The sequence below is a fragment of the Lissotriton vulgaris genome, chromosome 5 (assembly GCF_964263255.1).
Source record: "Lissotriton vulgaris chromosome 5, aLisVul1.2, whole genome shotgun sequence".
Lineage (NCBI taxonomy): Eukaryota > Metazoa > Chordata > Amphibia > Caudata > Salamandridae > Lissotriton > Lissotriton vulgaris.
The window spans coordinates 1883364710-1883389265 of record NC_141693.1 but is presented as its reverse complement, the minus strand read 5'-3'; the positions used below and the strand labels follow the sequence as shown (position 1 = coordinate 1883389265).

The following is a 24556-nucleotide window of genomic DNA, read 5'->3' as shown; positions in this document are numbered from 1 at the left end:
AGGCAAACGATTACGTGATTTGCCCAGAATCACAGGATGTTGACACCGAGACTCGAACCTGGTTCCCACTGGCTCCGAAGTTTGCAGCTCATCCTGTTACGCCACATCCTCTCTCCCCCCAAAAAAAAAGCATTTACAATTCAATAGGTCTCGCATTCGCGAGAGTTTGAGCTATTGGCATTGTAAATGATAATGCGTTTTCTTCATTTGTTTTGAAAACCTACAAGTGGTGCATAAACACGCACTTTGTATGTATAGTCCTTGCTTACGAGAAGCTAGGCTTGCAGTAAAGGAGACTACCAGCCTTGCTTCTCATAAGCAAGGACTACAAGTACAGAGTGCTTGTTTATGCACCACTTGCACGTTTTCAAACGCATAAATAAAAGGCATTGTCATTTACAATGCCAATAGCTCAAACTCTCGCAAATGCGAGACCTATTGCATTGCAAATGCTTGTTTTGCCACCTGCGAGCCAGACGAAAGGATGCATTTCTTTATGGACATGCATATTTACTGGATGCGTGACTGGGTGAGTTCCTTGTGGTAGAGTTATAATCCATTTTTAAAACTCTGTTTTATTGATGTCGTAGGTAGATGTCACAGCACCACATTTGTGTCTAGAAAAGTGATAGCTTAAACAGTGTGTCATACATAAAATAATGTATCACCCACCCACGCGCACGTTTAAAGGGGGGTTTCAAACAGTAACTACAGCTTCTTGTCTCGGTAAACAGACGACGCCACTTTAAACCACAAACACATCAGACACTCCAGAGACCACATTTCACATCTGACCAGTCATTCTTTTCACTGATATTACACAGACCAGCCAGTTTCCCCCCCATACAAGTCGACTCTGAAAAAAACTAAATTCGAAATACCCAAAATACGGTGGCGTGTCGGCTGCTGGGTGGAGGGCCTTCTACAGGGATTTAGGCCTACTGAGAGCCAACGAAATATGTTACGCAGTGTGCAATACGCCTACCCCACCCTCCCACGCACTAAAGCCCGATGTGCACAGACAAGTCGGTTTGGCAATTTGTTGCCACTGGACTATGGTATAGAAGGGTCGCTCATGCCTTCTGCCCTTGAGGATGCGCAGAATTAGCAGGGCCACTCACCAGAACTGATCCACGTCATGTGATCCACATTCTTTACCACAATAGTAGGTGATCGCACATCACCACAACCATACTTGGACGTTTCCGCATTTATTGTTAATGATGCCTATTCCGCTTTCAGACTTCAGATCTCTGCATTCACAAGCAATGCTGGGTGGCGCACGGGTTTCTACGGATATTCCCGTAAAAGATATATGTTACTGGGTGTAGCCAGAGTACAGAGAATTGTCCATTAATGTCCCCAAAAGGTCAAATCGTAAGGGGCTTCTGTGAATGTTATTTTCACACTCATCATTTTGCTCTAGTTAGTCAAATAAGCAATTAAGTTGCTTTTACCCTGGCCCAGTATTCCGTGTGATGTGACATCTACCTACGGCATCAATAAAACAGCGTTTTTAAAAATGGATTATAACTCTACAGCAAGGAACTGTCCTTGCAGTCTCTCATCCAGTAAATATATCTCTTAAAAGCATCAACTCTGTCTCACAAGTCTCTAACCAATATCCACCTGATCTCCTAATAAGCAGCCACCGAGGATTCCACTCTCTAAAGCAGTACTCCTTCAGTCAGTACTCTAGCTGTTCATCAGTCAGCTGTCACACAGCAGTCACTCGACCAGATCCTGAACTGGCAGCATTCACTCCCCGAGCCATCACTTTGTTGATCAGCTAGTCCCACAACATTCGCCCACACAAGGTCTCAATCGTAACTCCTTTGGTAGTTACTCTGTTTAGTTATGCTCACTCAATACCATCGTCTCATACCAGTCACTTTCCCGGCACTCACTTATCTAACAATAAGTCACTCAGGAGTCACTTTCACCGTCTTGCGACATTCACTCTATAGGAAGTCACTCTCCCTGTCATCACCCAGGAACCTTTCGCTGTCCCTTACACTGAGGATCTGTCAACAGTCACTCTCTCGTTAGTCACTAGCTCAGAACCCAACAGTCCCTCTTTAATAATGTCACTCTCTCAAAAGTCTCTTACCCAGCCCGCTGATCTCGTGTCGGATATTGCTGCGGTTCCTCTCCTCCACGATGGCAGAGATCATTTGCTGGAAGGATACATCCATTTCCTCGTTCTCATCCTCCCGCAACTGAACCCGGTTAAGACTCCAGACAGATGTCATGGTGCTTCCGCCAGAGGTGGGAGCATGTCAGTGCGAAAGTGGCTGTGGCTTTGCCCAGCGGGCTTGGCTCATCTTCCCGTTAGGTGATCTCCCCAGATAGACTCCTGCAGCCAACAGAGCAGGTCTGAGCCAAAGACCTGCTGTCAGTTCTCACTTCCGCCTGCCGAGGTACACACCACTAGAGATGAACACGAGCCGCCCAAAGAGGGTGGCACAGTTTAGTCCTCCTTCTACTTATCGGAACGACTGGGTGAGTTCTCATTGTTTCCACCACAGGCAAAGGAGTTGGTCGGAAGAGCTGATAAATAAATGCGACCCTAACGTTCGGCCCGGCACCTGTGCTGAGGCATCTGCCATCATGGAAGCAGTGCTAACAAGCTTTTTATGTAGTACAAACACACAACAAGGCTTGTTTAATGATACATTGCCGTAAAGTGTGAATATTGGCAAGCGCATTGCTTAACGCATTTTCTGCTGCATGCCACATTCTATGATTACTATCAAATGGAATGTTAGAATCGCGGCAGTGAAAGCGATCGCAAAAGCGATCGCTATTGTAAAACAAGCATTTTTTTTAAATAATAAACTTGTGTAGAAATAAGAAAATCATATGCAGGTGAAACAAAGATATATTGCTTCTTGCCTTCATTTGGTCCCGAAAACCGGAAATTCGGGAGCGTCACGCTTGTCGTGGGGCGGGAACTTCCGTCTTCTGCGGGAAGCCCGCGCCCACGGAGTGGCTGGCCCAGAGGAGTAGTGGTGACACGGGCTCCCATGCCTGAGAGAGAGCCCCGCGGTGGCTGCAGAAGTCAGGAGTGGCGGCTGAGGCCGCCGATGCGGTGAGTGGGGCTTAGTTGGGGGGGGTGCGCGCGCGTGTGTGTGTCTGTGTGTGCGTGCGTGTGTGTGGCCTAAGTAACTGAAAGCGGGGGGTGGCTGGCTGTGTGTGTGTGCACAGTTACTGCATGCGGGCCTAAATTAACGCGCACCAAGGGAAAGCGAAAGCAGTGGGGGCTGTGTGTGCATGTATATGTAAGCACATCTGCGCAAGTGCGTCCACAGACCCCAATCGGCACGTGTCCCGGTCTGTACCACTTGGCAGGCAAGTCCATAACAATAGATCTCGCTGGCCACAGCGCTTTCGCGCTGCATCGACAGGCGAGACCTAAAATGTACACCTCTTTATTAAGTACCTGAGTTGAACACATTGGGCCCGAGTCTCAAAGGTAAAGTTAGGCCAAAAGGCTAACTTTAGACCTGAAGTCTAAGTTTAGACCTTAAGTCTAAGTTTAGACCTGAAGTCTAACTTTACACCAGATGTATAACTTTACACGCATCTAACTTTACACCTTAAGTCTAACTTAGACCAAAAGTCTAACTTTACTGCTTTTTGGTATTCACAAAGGTGATTTGCTGCTAGTAAGTTTAACAATAGTAAAGTTACTAGTAGTAAAGTTACTAGTAGTAACTTACCTTTATGAATACCGAAAAGTAGTATAGGTAGGCTTTGACTTTTGATCTAAGTTAGACTTTCGGTCTAAACTGAAACTTCAGGTGTAAAGAAGGACTTCCAAGTGTAGACTTTTGGTCTAACTTTACCTTTGTGAATTGGGCCCATAGAGTTTTGCCATCCCACGTACTGATAATTAGGCCTAGGTTCTTGCCCTGGTCATCTCGCGTATTGACTACGCAAATTCTCTCTACACTGGATACCGGCCTACTAGTTACATCGGCTGCAACTGGTCCAGAATCAGGCCGCTAGGCTCATCTTCGGTCAGCCCAAACACCGGCACGTGAGTCCACTGCTGAAAAACCTTCATTGGCTCCCTTTACCCCCAACGCTGCCTGTTCAAGCTGGGCTGCACCATCCAAAAAGCCCTTTCAGGACGCAGGCCTGTCTTTATCGCCTCTAATATACAGCGCTACATCCCCTCTTGCGACCTACGTTCCTCAAATAAATACCTGCTGGTCCCCCACACCTTCAAACAAAAAAAATATGGTGGTCTGAGATGCACGATCTTGGCTCACCAGTTCTGGAACTCCCTTCCCTTTGATCTGCGTACCGCTAATTCCTGCACCAAGTTCAGGAAACTACTTAAGACTTGGCATACAACTGAAAATCTACTCACTGTTATGCAACCGCTGCCGTCCTCCCTAAGCGCCAAGAAACCGCCTGGTTTTGCTTATGGCCAATTTCCATCCAACTTCAGAGACCTCTTGTGGCCGTCTGATTTTCCCCAGCCAGGCTCAGTTACTATCGCTGCCAAGAATTTGGGAGTCTGGTTTGGAGAGGATCTGAGATTCGAGGCACACATAAAAAAACTTACTGCTGTGTGCTTCGGCTCTCTAAAAGCCATGAGAAAGTTCTTCCCGTATCTGCCATCATCAGCTAGAGAGTCGGTTGCTAGAGCTTTAAATTTATCTAGGCTCGACTATGCCAACTCTCTTTTTAGCGGCCCTCCAGCTTTCTTAGTTGCCCGACTGCAGATTATCCAAAATGCGACAGCACGGCTGCTGTATAACATTCCTAGCAGAGAAAGCGTGCAAGCACACCTAAAGGAACTTCATTGGCTGCCGATTGCTCAAAGGATAACTTTTAAAATTCTCACTTTAGCATTTAAGGCAGTCCATGACATGGGACCATCCTATCTAAGAAAAAGATTCAGCCGTTATGTCCCCACACGGCCGCTACGTTCAGCTGGCTGCAACCTCTTGAGTGTGCCCCGCTTCCAGCGAGTACGACTAGGAGGCTACTCGCTTGCTGTTGTCGCAGCTAGGACTTGGAACGCCCTTCCCCTTTCCCTGAGATCGACTGAAAATTTTGTTTCATTTAAGAAAGCACTAAAAACTCATCTTTTTAGAACAGCCTATTAGTGTTATTTTTCCTTTAGATGGCCACTTGCTTGTTTTCCTTTTTCGCGCCAGGATACTCTGGAGTAATGGAGCGCGTTATAAAACAGCAAATAAATAAATAAATAAATAAATAAATAAATAAATAAATGTGCGCTCTAGAAATCACCTTTAACATAACATAGGTGGAATTTTATTGTGCTGGAGTAATTTCAGTAATACCGCGTTACTCTTTGATGTAGAATTACCGATAATTACGCAATTATATCTGCTCGCGGACATTTAGAAAGCTGCTGCTCACACTCGCGATTTGTGTTCTGATACAGTTAGCTCTGGTTCTTAGTTCAAATACATCTCTGCGTCCATTTTAGATGCAAGGGTGCATATTGCACTAAGAAAATAGCACTAAGTACCGGGAGTAAGTTGGGGAAAAATACTTCCCCGAAAGCCTATTTGTAAGAAATATTGCTAAATGCAGAATTTATTTATTTTGAAGGTCTTATATTTATTTTGATAGTCTTACATAGCGCGAACAAGATACTTGCGGATATCAGAGCGCTTTACATTCAATCAGGATGGGTATACAAACGAATAACTGTAGGCACAACAAGAATACAAAATACATAGTGCAAAGTGAGGCATTAGGGTACAGGAACAACATAAAACCTTTGCATTAGGTCGCGGTCATAGTGCGTACCTAGAAAGTCTGGGATACCCCTTGTCAAAGTAGGTGTTAACCCCGTGGTGGTAATTCCGCCGCGGCGCTGGGGGGGTAGGAGGGAGGGGGCGCGTGGCACCACCATGCTCGTGACGGAACCACTCCGTCACGAGCCACCGGCGTGCTCTGCTTGTGACGGAGTGCTTCCGTCACGGCCCCGCCCGCTCAATAAAACTGCCGCTTTCCTGCAGCGTGGGCGGGGCGGCCGTGCCGTGACGGAACCACTCCGTCACCAGCACAGCGCGTCCGTGGCTCGTGACGGAGTGGTTCCGTCACGAGCACGGAAGGGTTAATGGAAAGGAGGTGCTTGGTCCCCGCGATACCTTGGTCTATGAGTGGGTGAGTTTTGCCATGAGGAACATTTTCACTTCCTTTTTGAAAGAAGCGGTAGAGGCATTTAGTCTGGTTTCTGGGGGCAGTGAGTTCCAAATCCTGGGCGCCATCCCTGAGAAGGTTCATTTATAGGTTTTCTTCCTGTTTAATCATTGGGATTTCAGTAGCAGGTTTTCAGCGTTTCTTGAGGCTCTTGTCCCACCCAAGATCGTCAACTTCTGAGCGAGGTAACTGGGTGCTTTGTGGTGTAAGGCCTAATGTGTCATGCATGCTATTTTTAGGTGAATTCTGGCTTCAAACGGTAGCCAGTTCAAGGCTTTTAAGTCTGGGGAAATATGGGAGCTTTTCTTAGAACCAGTGATGAGTCTTGATGCTGCATTTATTGAGGCTCTTAGGGGTGCTGTTGTCGTTTTAGGGAGGCCACACAAAGAAACACTTCTGTACTCCACCCTCGGGATAACTAGCGCTTGAACTGCCAACTTGAAATCGTTTGCTGGTAAAAATGGTTTCAGCTTCCTCAGCGTGTTTATCTGGAAGTTTGCTCCCTTTGTGGCATTACTAATGTGTTTCAGCATAGTTAGGTTGCTGTCCAGAGTTATTCTTAGGGATTTAGCGGAGTCTACAATGTTAGATTGAACGTTGACTGCAGTAATATGTTTGATCAGGTCTTGCATCATGGGTACTTTGGCAGGTGGGGCTATAAGAAGGAATTCGGATTTTCAATTTGAGATGGTTTTCTGCCAACCAAATCTGGGTGTTCCTGAGCATTGTATTGAGCACTTTAATGTCTTCTAAGCAATGAATCTTGAGATAGAGTTGTGTGTTGTCAGCATACATATGATATTGAACGTTAGACGCATGAAGCAATTCAGTGAGGGGTTCCAGGAAGAGGTTAAACAATGTCGGAGATAGTGAGGAGCCTTGTGGGACCCCCAGCGTGACTTGTACTGGATTGGACAGAGTACCGTTGACCTTGTATTTTTGCGTTCAGTTATGGAGGAAGGAGGTGAACCATTTTAGCACTGATCCAGATAGTCCCATTCTATGTTTTAAAATATCTATGAGATTCTCATGTTTAACCGTATCAAAGGCTGATGATAGGTCTAACAATATGGAGATTATTAAATCCAGGATTGACCCTCTTTTATTTGTAGGGCTGTTACACATTTGAGTATGGGTTAAGTCGACAAGGACGTGTTTGAGACTATAAACCACTGCGTCGTAATGGTCATACTAATGGAGATTGAGGTCGCCCAGGAATATTTGGGTATTCAGCCTCCCGGTGTTCGAGGAGATGATATCCATGAGGTGTTCGGTGAAGCTGAGGTTGTCTCCAGGTGGATGGTAGATGATGTTTAGCGAGCATATTGTTTTGCCATTACTGCTTAGGTTGAGGCATAAGTATTCGCATGAGGTGAAAACAGGGGATATGGCTCTGTTTACAGTAATGTTGCTCCGATGTATGCAGGCAATACCACCACCTATCTTGTCTATTCTGTCTAATCTCCTAATGTCATAATTGGGGGGGGGACTACAATGTCGAGGAGTGGAGTGGAGGATTCTGTTAGCCAGGTTCGGTTAAAATAATCAAGTCTAGCTCCAGTGAGATGATGAGGTCGGCTATGTCTGCTGCGTGTCTAGAGGCATATCTACTATTTAGGAGTATGCATTTGAGACGGGGAGTGGTGCAGGCAGAGGCGTGATCTTGGATGATAGGGATTCTTCTGAGGCTATTACCGATGATACCTCTCTTGTTTTGAATAGAGGACCTGTTAGGGTTGGGAGGGATGGTAGGAATGGGCATCTGAGTAGGCCTTAAGGTGTTCGCGAGTTTGGGTTCTTACGAGTGAAGTATAGAGAGAAGATCGCTTTCAGAGAGCGGGTTGGTGCAAATTGTTGGGCGTGATACTGTGTTACAAAGGGGGGCTGTTTTACAGCTGAGAAGGGTAGATTTCGATATTAGATTAGGGTGGGTCAGGTGCTCTCTAGCAATCAGTGTAGGTAGGCGTAGTGTTGAATGGAGTGTTGTCATGGTGGGTGGATGAGTTATAGGTGTGGCGGGATGAACTAGGTACTTTGATGGTTGCTTAGTGGGTTGGGTGGGAGTGTGATGAGATGTGCAGAGGGGTAGTGTTGGAGGGGCTGTTGTGGGAGTGGATGGTAATGTTGTGGAGGTAGATAGCTGAATTGTAGGGGTGGTTGTCTGAGGTGTGAATGTGGGAGTGTGATGAGATGCGCAGAGGGGGAGTGTTGGAGGGGCTGTTGTGGGAGTGGATGGTAGTGTTGGAGGTAGATAGCTGAATTGTAGTGGTGGTTGTCTGAGGTGTGAATGTGGGAGGGGGAATAGGGAGAGGGGTGAGTACTGAGCGTGGCGAGTTTTCAGAGGTGCAAAGGGGTGTCCTTTTATGTGCCAGCAGATGACTAGGGGGGAAATGGGCGAGATGGGGTGAGGAAGTGTAATGCGAAGCATTATGGGGCAAGGCTGATGTAGTGGGAGAGATGCTTCTGGGGGGTGCAGTTAGGGAAGGGGGGACCAAGATCGTGGTCTGAGGGGATTCCATTTCGAAAGGGTGGGTGTATGTAGAATCCGATGAGCTGACCGTCGGGGGGGTATGCCTTAGGAGGTGTGAAGTGCAGAACTGAGATTGTGGCTTTCATGATGTTCCAGATCCCCAGAGGGTGCGTATGCTGTATCCAAAGAGCTGACCGGTGGGAGGTGTGCGTTAGGAGGTGTGAAGTGAGGTGGGTTGGTGGAAAGGGTAGACTGGGTGGAGGTAATGTATGAGTCTGGTATGGGTAGAAGATGAGGTGATGAGGGGGCCAGGTTATCAGATGGGGTGGGAGATGTGGCATCTAGTGTGCTGGAGAGGAGAGTTGTTTGGGTAGCGGATTGGGGATTAGACACTCGTCTTTTAATGATGGGGAAGATGTTGTCCAGGAGATTAAGACTGCGGTCCGAGGCTTGAATGGGGATAATACCGTTATTGTAAATGGTGATAGTTGCAGTGGCTTGGAAGAGCTGGGAGGGGGAAATACAAATAACAAACCCATGTGTGGTTTTCCTCGTGGAGAAAGTGGAAAGTGCTTCTAAGAAAGCTTTAATCCATTGGGATCTTCGTTTTGCATGGAAAATGAAATCCATGATAGTAATCTCGTTGTGTGGAGAGAAGTAGGGGTCAGCGAAGAGAGTTTCCGGGTGAAGTTTTATGAAATTGTGTTTGAATCGTTTGGGTGACTTTTTTGAGAGAGTGGGGTGGGGTGGGTAAATGATGTGGTAGGTGTGAGTGCCTGAGAGCTCCATGTTATGCCCAGCACAGAGTGGAAGGGGGATGGGGCGCAGGGTGGGAGGGAGGGGGTGTAGGGTAGGGTGGGTGGCGAGAACAGGTGAGGGGTTGGTTAGAGAAACCTGTAGAGATGGGGAGAAGTATCCTGGTGAGTACCGGTAGAGTGGGAACGGATGGGTCACAGGGTAGGTAGGAACCTAGTGATTGTGCGTGGCGTGAAGAAGAGTGTTTGGGGTGTTAAGAGACTTAGTGCGAGAATAAGTTAGAAAGTATAAGGGGAGTGTCTAGAGGGATGCATTAGGGGACGGGGGGACAAGCCTAGTAAAAGACTGAAGTGGAGACTATAAATGTAGTATATGAAGGGGTGAGTGAGTGGACGTTCTGACATAAGGCGATATATAGCTAGAAGCAGGGATAGAGGTTTAGACCTTCGTGGAAGAGGCAGTCTAAGATGGCCGACTCATTGGGATGTCAAGCTGTATAGTCCTTTGTTTGTGTTCTTTGGGATGACTAGCAATATAGTCCTTTGTTAGTGTTCCTTAAATGTGGAAGAGATCCTGTAGTCCTATGTCTCTGTCACTTCCATTAATGAGGAGCTGTGGACTATTCGAGGAAGTCCTGTTTCACTGGTTAAAGGGAGGTTGTGGAGGAATAGTCCTATTTCCGTTGGGACGACTTGTAAACAGTGGAGATGTTGGGATTGACCAGTGGCTGAGGGAGACCTGGTGTCTTGTTATTTTATGGCTTGGCCATTTTGGGAATGAGGAGAAATAACTCAAAGCAACTCCATTTAAAAGAGAGTAAAGGAACAATTGAAAGCGGAGCAACAGTAATATGCTTAAATAAAGTCTGTTGAAACCGGCTGTTGTAAGCTTTACACTGCATTGCAGGTGGGGTAGTTTATGATATTAACAGGAAGAGCCGATAGTTTATGATAGCAACTGGTAGAACAGCTCGTTAAGGCAAGGCGGGGTCTCTGTGTTGCATCGGGCTGTGTTGCCATGGAGTCGTGAGCACCGAGTGAACAGCCTAATCTTTCCGTGAGAGATGTAATACCTGTTGCTAAGTGCAGATCCTGATAGGGCGGGGCACGTAACTCATGAAACTACATATTGCGGCTTACTTGTGTTCTCGCTGTCCTCGCTGTGTGGCCAACTGGTGGTCTGCTGCATCCGTGGTCCGAGAGTCTTTCCGCCTCAGTCTTTGATCGTGTGCGCTAATGCAATCTGCCGGCTATCGACCTCGGCCTTGACTCAGCGGGGCTCTGCAGCTGAGGCGCGCCGGTTAACAGGACCTCCATGAGTTCTTCCAAGCTCAAAGGTTCCGCTGCCCCTCTCCCGCGTCCGTCCCTGCAGTGGAATCCCTTAGGTCATACCTCCATGTAGCCACCGGGAATGCAGAATTACGCTTCTCAAGTAATTCTGTGTAATCCTGCTGACTTCTTAGGTAATTCCGTGTGATTACGCTACACGGAATTACATAGGTTATAACGTTGATAGCTTTGAGATGAATCATCTTCTGTACATAAGTGAAAAATAGATTTTGGAAAAGGGGGCGGTGATGGACAGAGTTTCTGAATGATGCAGAATACTCCTACCCAGTCAAGAGATCAGGGCTTGATCCATCACCGTTTTTGGGACAGGAACAGACTAATTTCACTGCACCATCCCAGCTCAGAACCTGGCTACATGCAAATTAGTCTGTTCCTGTCCCAAAAACGGTGATGGATCAAGCCCTGATCTCTTGACTGGGTAAGAGTATTCTGCATCATTCAGACACTCTGTCCATCACCACCCCCTTTTCCAAAATCGATTTTGTCCACACTATGTGTGGGAAGGTATACTCAGACGTGAGTCCCTTGCTCATTGCACCATCAGGATTCAAGCAAGCCGGGCCGACGACGGCTGAAATGCCAGAAACCGGTCCCCGGAAGCTTGTTTCCTTCCCAGTATAAGAATTGGCTTGGTAGTTTGGTTTGCCCTGTTCCCATCATGCACTGGGACAGGAACAGACTAATTTGCATGTAGCCAGGTTCTGAGCTGGGATGGTGCAGTGAGCTAAAAAACGGTGATGGATCAAGCCCTGATCTCTTGACTGGGTAAGAGTATTCTGCATCATTCAGAAACTCTGTCCATCACCACCCCCTTTTCCAAAATCCACAAGTGAAAAATATACAGGGTCTACAATAGATACCTTTTCTGAGGCAAGAAAATCCACAAGTTTACACCGGACTGTCATCGCAGTCCTGGATTCTAGATGAGTTTTGATCAGTTTTATACAGCTAACTCACATCTAAGGGGATTCTGAACACCCAAGCTGTGAATCATACAGCTCATGTTAGACTAAAACATATTGGTAATTCTCTCCTCTAGGAGGCCATGCAGACCCCTCCTACTCCTGCCAATAAATGAGCACTGTACCTGTTGGTTCGAGGAATGTGTGCTGTAGATACACATGCTTTGCATAAGTCCGCCATCTAGTGTTGGGCTCGGATGATTATACGTTGTTTTTGTTCCACTACGTTTTCTTTGAGTCACCAGGCTATGTGACTCCTCTTGTTGATACTGCACATGGTTATCAACGCCATCTTCAGATAGTTTTTTCTGCCAACAGGTTTGGATGTAGGATCTCGTGCTCCGGTTCGAGTCTCTTTCGGGCTTCCTTTAGTCCGTAATTTCTTTTGACGGTATTGTCTCAATCGGTATTTTGTTACCTTCCATAATTAGCATCTACGTAGCAGGTTTCAGCTTACTTCCACAGCCACGGGTTGCTCCCGGCTGGGCAAAAAACTTCTCCATTTCCTACGCTACCTGCTAATGGAACGCACTCCATTCTGTTTCTCTCCGAAGTGCCACTGCAAATACCCTCACACCGACCAACATCCCGTTTGTAACTTATGCCTCTTGCCCGGACATCGAAAAGACAGCTGTGAGTCCTGCAAGTCTTTTCGGTTTAAAAAGACACTAGGGACCAACATGCTAGAAGACCGGAATGCAGCACAAGCAAGCAGACGATGTCCCCAACATCTTCGTCGACAAGAGGAGGAGAAATCATTTTCTGTCCATGATTACGACTCAGAGTCTCAATCAGAAGAGGACTCTGCCACTCTTCAGCCAGCACAGAAGCAATGTACTTTGAGTTCTTTTACCCCTGCTCTGAAGCCCAAATCATCAGCTTCCACTGAAAAACTGCTCACGGGCTGCCACTGCACCCAAGCCATGGCGTGCACCGAAAACATGACTAAGAAGTCCTGCCCTCCTGCTCGGCTCTAAGTTCAGACTAAAGTAGGGGCCTCCACATCCATTCCACCAGAGACCACAACGCCTCTGCCTCGGTATCGGAACTGAATGTACCTCCATCGAAAACAAAGCTTTGACCACAAATTGCTTTGTTTTCGGTCTGTAATCTCCTTTTGAGTCAATCCTTGAGCAATTTCATCAAAAGCTCGATCCGAATCAAAAAACGCTGTAAATTCAGTCGGGAACTAAGAAAATAATGGTACAGTCACCAAAACAACATATTCCTGAAAAGCAGTTGAGTTTTGAATAAGCTTTGGACATTCCTGCTCAACCCCTAAATAAGAAAAGAAAGGATGCTGCAACTAGTCCATTGCACATTCCCATTCCTACTTCACCTGTACCACAAACACCTCCACCTACTCCACTACCTCACTCACCACAGTGGTCTGAATCAGGTAACATATCTCCATAGTCAACAGTAGAGGACGACCATGATATCCCCGATGATACACAACCAGGGGATCCCTGGGAGAATATAATAGAGACCCTCGCGTTGTCCATCACCACCTGATGATGCATCTGCTTATCAGGATCATTAAGCACGGGTAGCCACATTTCATCAGGTACCTCTATATAAAGACTCAATTGAGGAAGATTTATTCTTTGAGACATTGTCTTTTTTTCCAGGATTTAAAAATGTTTTATTTGCATATTAAAAAAAAATGTGTATTTCAATAATTAAAATCATTTTTGGACAAATAAAAATGGCACTCGATTAATTGCATGTTGCGGTTCGCTGGGCACCAGGAGCTCGGCTGTCGCTGTGGTGGAGTTGCTGCTGCTGTTCATCGGGGGTCTTCGCCCGGGCTCCGCCGCTGCCCTTTGACACCAGGCTCTGCAGCGCCCCCGCCGGCAGACAGGAGGGCAACGCCTTCAAGCTCTGTCAGTTCTCAGTCCTTACGCTTTTTTTGGTGGAGCCGGGCGGGTCACAGTACAAAGTTCTCCAACCTCCCTTTGCATCTTGAGTTATTTCATACAAAGTTAAACAGCTAAAAGAAGATGTCTCTTTGAGACATTGTATACTGCACAAAGGGGGGCACAATATTTACCATTGCTCAAATGACACTTCACTCAGATGAAGTGATATCAAGTCAAAGCAAGGGTAATTACTCCACGCATTGACCAAAAATACAAACCACCACCATCAAACCCCATTTTTATTAGAGGTCAATTAAACACAGACTCTTTTTTGGTCTCCAATGCAAGGAAAAGGGCTAACTCCCAAACAACTGGAGATGCACCACCACCAGAGAAGGAATCCAAACTCATGGATTCCTCAGGGAAAAGAGTTGTGGCACATGCAGCTACTCATTGGCGCACAGCCAACAGCCAAGCCTTGCTACCAAGGTATGACAGAGCCCACTTGGACGAAATGGAGGGACTTCTTCAATACCTCCCAGAGGAGCTCAAGAAAATAGGGCAGGAAATTGACAATGAAGGCAAGCTTATTACCTACAATTCCATTAAGTGTGTATTAAACACAGCTGACACTGTTGCTCGGGGTATAAATACTAGTGTACTAATACATAGGCCTCCATGGTTAAGGGTGTCAGGATTCACTTCTGAAGTACAACAACCCATATTAAATCTCCCGTTCATTAAAAAATGTATTTTCAGCCATTGAGTGACAAAATGAAGGACAATGAGGTAGCAAAATCAATGGGAGCTCTACAAACTACTACCTTCTGGGGTTCCTTTCGTAGACCCAGTTACAAATCAGGGACAAGAACAGATACCTGTGCGTCACAGTATAAAGGTCAGGGACAATCTTCAACACCAAAAACCTTTTACAGAGGTTCTTACAGAGAGAACAATTTTAAGGAAAGAGGCAGAGGAAATAATACCCGTTCCTCAAATGCCAATACCTGACAATGACTCCATTACTTTTCCCCTCTAACACCTAACACTTGTTGGGTGTTGTCTTCAACACTTTCTAAAAAATTGGAAATCAATTACAACAGACCGATGGGTGTTAGACATTATCCAACATGGTTATTTTCTGGAGCTCTTAACAACTCGAGCTCATAACAACTCCTCCAAAATATCCCACCTTGCAAACACAAACTATCCACACAACATCAAACCCTTCTCCAACAAGAAATACCAGCACTGTTGGAAAAAGGGGTATATTCACTATACTTCCTCATTCCAAAAAAAGATGGATCTCTTCGGCCCATTTTAGATCACAGACCACCAAATCATTATATAAAATTGGAACATTTCCATATGGTCACTTTCCAAGAGATCTACCTTTTATTACAAAAAAGGGACTTCATGGCAACCTTGGATCTAAAGGACACATATTTCCATATACCAATTCACCCTGCATATTTATTTATAAAGCATACATGAAATACCTCTGATTCAAGTTTCAAGAAATCCATTATCAATTCAAAGTTCTCCCCTTTGGCATTACCACTGCACCAAGAGTATTTACAAAATGTGTAGCAGTTGTGGCAGCACATCTGTGCAGAGAAAATATGCATGTCTTTCCTTATCTAGACGACTGGCTGATGAAAGCAAACACAGTCAATCTTTGCAAACGAAACACTCAAAAGACCCTGGAATTACTACATCAACTAGGGTTTGCCCTCAACCTACAAATATCTCATCTACTACCAGCCATTACTCAGTCGTATCTAGGGGCCTTGCTCAACACAAATCTAGCATTAGCAAACCCAAACAAAGGCAGAATACACAACATCACAACATTAATTCAGCAGTTTCAAACAAGAACTCACATTCTTGCCAAAACATTTCTCAGACTCCTAGGCATGATGCATTCACATAGTCTCACATGGCAGGCTAAATATGAGACCTCTATAACAATGTCTCTTTCAACAATGGACTCAGTGACTGGGTCAACTTCACAATCTAGCGTTTGTCAACAGCCGCACATAACACTCTCTGCAATGGTGGAATCCACAGAATCTATCTAAGGGGTGGCCAATTCAGGACCCAGTTTCCAATTATTTATTACAACATATGCCTCCCTAATAAGTTGGGGAGCTCATCTCCACACCTCACTAGTCCGGGAGTGTGGGATTCTACACAGAAACATATCTATATCAATCACCTAGAGCTGCAAGCTGTTCAACTAGCAATGAAAGCCTTGATAAGTAACCTACAGCACAAAGGTGCCCTTAATCGAACAGACAATATGATTACTATGTATTTTTTACAAAAACTGGTGGGGGACACTCTCTCAAATTATCCCACTAAACGCAGATAATATGGAAGTCCATGAATGGGAGATTCACCCAAGTGTTCTACTTCCATACTTTCAAAAGTGAGGTTTTCCAAAAATATTCTTGCTTGCAACAAAAAAAAAAACCTCAAAATACCCACAATGCGCAAGAAGGTGTCCACACCAGCAATCCAAGGGCAATGCTCTATGGATACATTTGCCAGAGATATTTGAATACGCTTTTTCGCCTCTCCCACTACTTCCAATAGTGGTAGAGAAACTCAGATACAGACATCTCTCACCATGATACAATAGCTCCAACATGGGCTCGACAACCATGGTTTTTAACACTCCTGAGGCTGTCTCTAGTCCCACACAAGAAGCTTCACCTCAACCTGGACCTTCTCACACAAAACCATGGGACACTAAGGCATCCCAATTCCAAGTAAATTAATCTTGCAATTTGGCTCCTGAAGTCTTAAAATTTGGATAGCTACATTTACCTCAAGACTGTATGAGCATTCTTAAAGAGGTTTTCCGACCGAGCCGGACTCCTGCAGTCCGACCGAGCGAGTACGATGCGGCCGCATGCTGCCGGACTCGGTTCGGTCAAACTCCCATAGAAGTCAATGGGAGCCGATCGTACAACGCGTACATGGGCTCCCATTGCCTGAATGGGTATTTCTCGCACAAGGGTGCCCCCCCTACAGCGGGTACGCGTCGGTGCTATCCGCACCGTACATGCCTGTGTTGGGAGACCCTTGGGTCTCCCCCTGTGTCCCAGTCGTAAGGCTGCGAGTGACGGGGGGTCTGACACGGACCCCCAAAGGCAGCTTCCCGGTCGTTGTGCGAGCCGGAAACTTCAGCTCGATCCGGCTGCTGCCGCGTGCATTGTACTGGTTCAGTCGGAATTCGCCTCCATTGCACGGCACGGTTTTCTTACGGACGAGCTTATGGAGCGGTTCGGGCCCGGAAACGATTCGGTCAGCGATTTTGCGTGTCTCGCATCGTACTTGCTCGCTCGTACAGCTAAGTTAAGGAACATGCATGCACGTGTGGCATGTTGTTTGGGTGGTCTTTGGTTTGTGTGCGTGTGACTGAGTGGCTTGCTTGTGTAACTGTGAGCTAGTAGGGTACTGGGAGATGTTGGTGTGGGAGCGGTGTGTGTAGGGTGTGGGCTAGCGCATGAGAACTTGCAGGAAGCATGTGAATGCTCCTTCTGTGTTATGTAGCAGCAATGTGGCGCTCGGCGGCCGGGGTTATGAGCATGGAGAAGCATTAGAGGGTAGCAGGTGAAAAAGGGTTCCTTGCACTGGGCACAGTCCAGGCGCAGAAGGGCACAGAAGGGCTTGCCTTTGGTGCACCATGGCGTATGGGTGGCATGCCTGCTGCATGTGACTACTGCCACTAAGTTGCATGTGATTATGATTAGAAAATTTCCTTTAAAAAAAATGCTTCGTTAGTATAGAAAATGACCTTGCGTAATTCTGGGCAAAGGCAGAAACCAACTCAAGTGCAAAGTTTTGTGATGGCTTGTCATGTTATGCCTTACATTCCAACTTGTGCTGTGTGTTCTAGGTCTCCATGGTAATGTCTCTGCTGAGACAGTTGGAGATTAGGGGACAGACGAGCTGGCAGTGTCTGTTGGTGTTGCGACTAAATGATAATAAACTTCTATCAATTTACCCAGTGTGTGTCATTTTAACACTGGCGATGAGTGATGCTTGTTGGTGACAAGCTCACTCCCAACTCACCTATGAACCCACGGATTACATACTAATTTCAACTTTGACTTCACAACAATCTGAGGCAATCAGTGCTTATAGAATGGATCTACAGGACTCCCTGCTTGAAGTACCATCCTGTGGTTGAAGTGCAGATTATTTTGGTAAACTTTTACCTTTATTACAGACTTGAGCACTGTCAGCGTCTTTTCGTGTCGTTCACGCTTGTGCCCGTGAACCGCTCGTGTCTGCTCTCACGCATTGGAACCAAACACGTGTGTCATCACGCTGCACACGTTACGCTGCATACGTCTCGCCACCATCTTTGTTTTCCTTCATGCCTGGTTTCCATTGCAACTGCCGCACACAGGAGATGAAGCACAGTTTTTCACTGCGTTTTCACACGTCGGATTCTGAGGATTTGCTTCAACAGTACTGTAAGAACTTTAAATGGTATATAATTACACATATTTTATTTTTGTTTAAATACTGTTTTATTCTGCTAGCATGTCTGCAAAGTCTATGAGTCAAACCCCAGCTTTCCTTTGTGAGAAAGGTGAGTCTTTACTTCTGTGGAAAAGATGGAAGAAGTTATTTGATTCCTACCTAGCGGCAATAGATGGTGAGAAATTCTCTGCACATAGAAAACAAGCCATATTACCTCACAAGTTGGGAATTGAGGGCTGAAATATTTTTGAGAGCATTGATGAACTGCCTATTAGTGAGGGGGCTGTGAGCTTGGAGATGTTTTTGAGAAGTCTATAAAAATGCTTGATGCTTCCTTTGGTCCACGGTTTAATATTGTGCTTGAACAACATAAATTCTTTATGAGAGTCCAAGAACCCAATGAAAAAGTTGGAAATTACATCGCTTCTTTGAAAACACTTGCCCGCACTTGCGAATTTGGCAACTTGACTGGCTCTTTAGTTCCTGACCAGTTGGTCAGATGTACCAACAGCTCCAGAGCGCAAGAGAAGCTTCTGTCAAGGAATCTCTCACTTAAGGAAGCTATTGCTATTGTAGAGGGTGGTTGAGTCAAGGAAATGAAGGCAAAAAAACCTGTGACTGTGAATGTTCCAACTACCAGTAGCACTCATGAAGTAGTGCATAAAGATGTTTCGCAAGACCCTGTTGACAATGTTTGTAAAGTGGTTCAAACACCCAGGGTCAAAACTCATAATGAGTCATCAAAACTCATAATGAGTCATCAAAAATTAAATTCCATCATTGTGGGAGTCTCAACCACTCTTCCAATAACCCTAATTGTTATGCAAAAAATTCCACCTGTCATAAGTGTGAGATTAAGGGTCATTACGCCAGTGTTTGTAGAAAGTGTGGAAACCATAAAAGACAACCCACAAATGGTAGTGTGGAATGTAAGAAGTGATGGTGTAGTGGGTGCTGACTCCATAAACATGCCTGAGTGTGAGGTTGAGATTGGTGGTAAGTTGTTTGTTGCCTTAGCAGATTCAGGTTCTCCCTTCACAATGGTAGGTAATGAGTTGTGGGACAAGATATTTCTTGACATCCAACTTCTTCCCCTTGATATTAACCCCTTAAGCGATGGTGATGCACATGTTGATGTTTCTGGTTATACGGTTATGAGGATACATTTCAAGGGTAGGGAAATCATTGGCAAGATCTATGTAGCCAATCGAGCAGACAACCTCTTAGGTTGGAGACACCAAAGAGACTTGGGAATAATACTCAATCCAAATGCATGTAATTCCTCTGACCAGGTCATGGTAGTAAATGATGGTCCTGGCACTAATAACTTCTTTGATGAATTCCCCCAATTGTTCAGTGACAAACTTGGACTGTTGAAAGACTGAGATTCATATTATTCTCAAAAGAATGCTGTACCATGTGTGCATAAATTCACAAGGGTTCCCAATATGATGGTGGGACCCCTGAATGTTGAGCTTGATAGACTTGTGGCTCTGACTGTCATTGAGGAGATTGAATCCTGAGAATGGTTGACACCAGTGGTTTCGGCTCCTAAGGATGGTGGGAAGAATATCAGAATATGTGTGGACTTAAGAAGCCTGAATAAGTGGATATGGGTGGATCGTCAGCCTCTTCCAAACATTGCTGAGTCCATTACCATGTTGAATGGTACAAAGGTTTTTAGTGGGTTAGATCTGTTGTCCGTATATCACCAAGTACCCCTCCCCCAGACCTCTAAACATCGTACATCCTTTGTGACCCCGCTGGGAGCTTTTCGTTTTGTGAGGATGCCGTTTGGGTTAGCCTCTGCAGCTGCTTGTTTCCAGCACGTCATGAAGATGGTTCTTAGTGATATGTCTAACATCTTATTTTTCCAAGATGATATCTTGATTTATGGTAAGGACGACACAGAACCTGATATTGTACTGAGGAATGTTCTCATGAAATTGTCTGATAAGGGGCTCACTGTCAACGATTGAAATGTAGGATTGGCGTGTCTTCTGATACTTATCTAGGTCATGTCATCTCTGGGGAGGGTATTCGCCCTAAACTGGAATTGGCCAAGAGCATTGTCAACACTCCTACTCCCACTGACAAGGAGCTGGTGAGGTCCTTTCTTGGGCTTGCTAAATTTTACTCTAAGTTTATCAAGGGTTTTTACGACTTTTGTTGAACTTATTGGAGCTCTCTCAAGAAGAGGACCCAATTACATAGACAGATGTTTACAATGTAACTTTCAGTTCTGTTAAACGTGCTGTTGGTGAAATGCCCACCCTTGGTCATTTTGATGGAAGAATGAAAACTATACTCACCACTGATGCTAGTCTTTGTGGACTTGGTGCAGTTCTTGCCCAATTGGATGGTGGTAAAGAGAAAATGTTTGCATTTGCATTTAGAGGGGTGAAGAAAGCTGAACAACAATATTGCTGTATTGAGAGGGAGGCGCTTGCCATTGCCTGGGCCATTAGGCACTTTAAGTTCTGTCTGTGGGGAATACCTTTTGTAGTAAGATCTGACCATGGTCCCTTGGTGAAAGTGTTCTCTTGCATGGAAAGTGAGAGGTTGACAGCTAGGTTGAAGCGCTGGAGTGAAGGCTTGGAACAGTTCAATTTCCAAGTGCAATATCTTCCTGGTTTTGCAAATAAGGCTGCGGACTGTTTGTCCAGGTTAACAATTGAGGGCAATGGTGAGGTTGGTGATGCTTAACCCATGGGAATGTGTTGGGTCAGAGAACCAGCTACCACAGAAGATGAATGGGTGGAAGCCAGATCTCATGATGTGCTATTACCTGTTGTTGCGGACTATGTAGTCAAAGACTGGCCTGTGTGCAAGAATATTGATTCTGATTTGTTGTCTATTTGGTCTATTACAGATGAACTAGCATTGTTTCAAAATGAATTGATGCGTGGTGAGATGGTTGTACCCCCCTATAATTTGAGACCCAAGCTTGTAAATCTTGCTCATGAGGGACATTTGGGAAGAAGTCTTACTAAGGCCCAGCTCTGTGAGAGGTATTGGTGGTCTGGGATGAACCACCAAGTAGAAGAGGTGGTCATGAGTGTTATCAATGTGCCACGAATGACAAGTGTCGGGTCACCAGTTCTGCTCCCCTGCCCACATTGGAGGTTCCACGTGAGCCTTGGACTAAGTTGGGTTTAGACCTTATGGGGCCGTTTGAGATGTTGGGGCCCTCCGAGAGGTTTGTTATTCTCCTGGTGGATTACTCATCAAAGTAATGCAAGACTTTTTGAAAGATCTTGGTATAACCCATCAGAGAACAGCTCTTTATGCACCGAAGGCCAATGGCCTTGCGGAGCGTATGAATAGAGTGTTAAAGCTTGTGTTCAAAAAGCTTTGGAGTCAATGGTTCTGCTTAAGGAAGTTGTATGGGGCACCTGGTGGGCACATCGTACCACACTTAATTGTGTTATGCAGAGTTCTCCATTCTAACTGTTGAGGGGTAGGTGAGCCCACTCCAAGTTGATCCTGGGTGGCTGCCCTTGAAAGAGGGTATTTCTTTACATAAGGAGGAGGTTGATGCTAGTATTAAATCTTATCAAAGGAGATATAAGGAAAGATATGACTTCAAGAAACCAGTGATGGAAAGATCATGCAGTGTGGGTGTATGAATGATGGTAAAGAAACCTAGGTGGCAAAGAAAGGGCGTTTCTGAGTTCATGGGCCCCTTTGTTATAACTACCACCCAGAGGAATGTTGTGACAGTGCACAATTGTGGTAAGTGGAGTACGTCACGTCTTTTGAAGTTCAGGGATGACAAATCGTTATACCCTTCATCTTCTGGTGTAGGTTTGCCTGGATCCAACTCGTCAAAAGCGAATTCTCCTTTTGGTGCTCATGCGAGGAGTTTTCCTTCGAGCTTTCACAGCCCTCCGAAATATTTAAAAGAATTATGAAATGTATGTTATGTGGCGTTGCTTCTCCCTGCAAGTCTCTCCTGTGTTTTTCTTTGGTACTTTTATTCTTATTTTTCTTGTGTTCCTCTTATAGCTTTACCCGCATTCCTTTTCTGTTTTCTCTTCATGTTCAATCTCTTATCCTATTTTATATTATTAGTAAAGGGGTGTGTTGTGATGGCTTGTCATGTTATGCCTTACATTCCAACTCGTGCTGTATGTTCTAGGTCTCCACGGTAATGTCTCTGCTGAGACAGTTGGAGACTAGGGAACTGACAAGCTGGCATTGTCTGTTGGTGGTGCAACTAAATGACAAAAAACTTTTATCAATTTACCCAGTGAGTGTCATTTTAACACAACACAATGCAATGCAAATATACACTTTACACGTTTGGAAAGCTATATCAGGAGCACTACAGCTGATATAAAGCCCTTGTAGAGCCTTGCATTGCACAATGAATACCTTTGTTGTTCTCGCAAGAAGGAGACTTCCGCAGTGTCAAACTTAAACTATCGGGAAACGTGGTTGCTGTGAATGTAAGTCCATGATTTTCTTGTGTTTATAAATAGTTCTGAACTCCCAGATCTTATTGTAATATGTTGTAACAATGCTGATTTGCTTCGCTGATATGTTTATTTTAATTTTATTTTGTTAGTGGAACTCAGTATTTGCCAGTCTCTTTACCTCCTTCACTGTAATTGTCAGGGTCACTGCTGAGTGGAGAATGTTGTCTTTTTACATTTCCAGCAGGCAAAACTAAGGACTTTCCATCTAAGTCATTTAGGGCCAGATGTACGAAATTTTTATTTTGAATTTCCTAAATAGCGATTCCATGTTGTTCAGCGCCAAACACCCCACCCAAAGGGAGTAAAGAATGGGTCACAAGTCTCAATGTTTGTCTATGGCGCGATAATGGAAATAGACTCTATTGCGCCACCCTTGGCACCCCACCCCCAGAACAAGGGAAGGTGGAAAAGAAGTCTTGCTCAACAGATCTCAAAGTTATCCTCGTCCTGGAATCACAGCTGCATTTTGTGTCTGGATACAGGGCATGGAGCCACGCCCAGCCACTGGGGTATGGCCAAAACAAGTTGCTCCAGTGAGCAGATCCATGAATATTCTGAAGAGGGAGAACGTTGGGGAGAAACATTTTTGATGCACGCTAACTGACACCTGACTGGGTCTCTTGCGGTTGGAAACCTGATACCCTTGCATTTGGGAATAGCAAATACACAAAATAAATGTAAAATGGGATAGAGCACAATATGTCACCTTCACTGTATCAAATATTAGAGACGATGAGTAGATTTTAAAGGGGAGAGACTATAGTGGATACCCTGGCACTGCCCAGTGCCAGAACATCCTATCAAAGGAAGGGATTTTGGGGATGCATAAGAAACAAATGTATACCATGTTATAACATTAACAAAGATATGAATTGACTACCAACTAATTTACAATTCTAACAACATTTTTTTTCATTGCAGAAAAGATCCCCACAGAACTCGGTAAGTTAAATAAATGTTAAATGTCTTTATTGACCAGACTCATATTTCACTGTTATATCCAATTTCAAAAACTCTGTGTGTTTTCTTCTTTCAGGGAGCATATACTACAAAAACTTTGAAGGTAAGGAGAGCCCTGTCCCGCGAGAACCCTCATGTGTATATTCTAAAATGCACCGTCCCCGGGATGTAGTATTATTTGGCTTAGATGACACAATGTGGTAGGTAGAGGATGGGTTACACAGAGTTTCTAGTATGGGAAGTAACCTGCCTTGCGTCGGGTAAAGTGTGTTAAAACACTAATTCACAACTTTGTCTAGGAACAGTGATGGGTAAATAGCAGGCACTGGTACATAAGTACATTTCCTTGCAGAACTTTCTTACATAGTCACAGAAGGATTTGTACACATTTTCAACCAACTCAGCAAATGGGGCTACTACGTTCTGTTTTGCTTTCAGATCCGCTAGTCTCTCAAGGTATTCTTATCAGTTTCGGGAACTATATAATAATATAACAATTTAACTGCTGTAGCTGAATATTGTTGTCTCCACCATATCAGAAAATTTGATTTATCCTTGGAGCGGCTTTCTCTCTTCATGTTATCTCCAGGATTCTTTGTGGATTCTTTTAGTCTTAATTCAGCTCTGTACAATTTGCGATGTTCAAATTTAGGTTCATTACACACAGTGGCACAAAGTGTCAGTTATTCCAGACGAGTGGAAATATTTTTTATAAACTATTAAATAATTAACAAACCCTCCTCACTGAGGTTTCATCTAAAGGTTTTACAGCATTATCAATACAATTACTGAGGCGCTCAAGTGTGACAGTTTATCCGTGTAGGAGCCACAATTTGGTGAGATACTTATGCATTTGTTATATCTGCAAAGCTTACCTAATGAATTTCTCAAAGCCAATAAGGAAATGGAGAGACCATGGAGCTGCACCACGATAATAGACTTATCACAATAACTGTCTCCAGGAATCACTTGTCTGAAAAAGGTGGTCTTTTTTTGTGTAATGGAAAAGCATTTGGCTGTACTT

General features: G+C 44.9%; 1 protein-coding gene across 2 annotated transcripts in view; it reads left to right on the top strand.

Annotated features, from left to right (window-relative positions):
• The window catches only part of LOC147717620 (E3 ubiquitin-protein ligase TRIM39-like), a 587574-nt gene that overhangs the window by 541005 nt on the left and 22013 nt on the right, over positions 1-24556 (top strand). For both annotated transcript variants that reach the window (XM_086920536.1, XM_086920535.1), the window contains 2 exons: positions 23494-23514; positions 23609-23635. In XM_086920536.1, coding sequence (XP_086776662.1) covers positions 23494-23514; positions 23609-23635 — 48 coding nt within the window. The remainder of the gene's footprint in view (positions 1-23493; positions 23515-23608; positions 23636-24556) is intronic.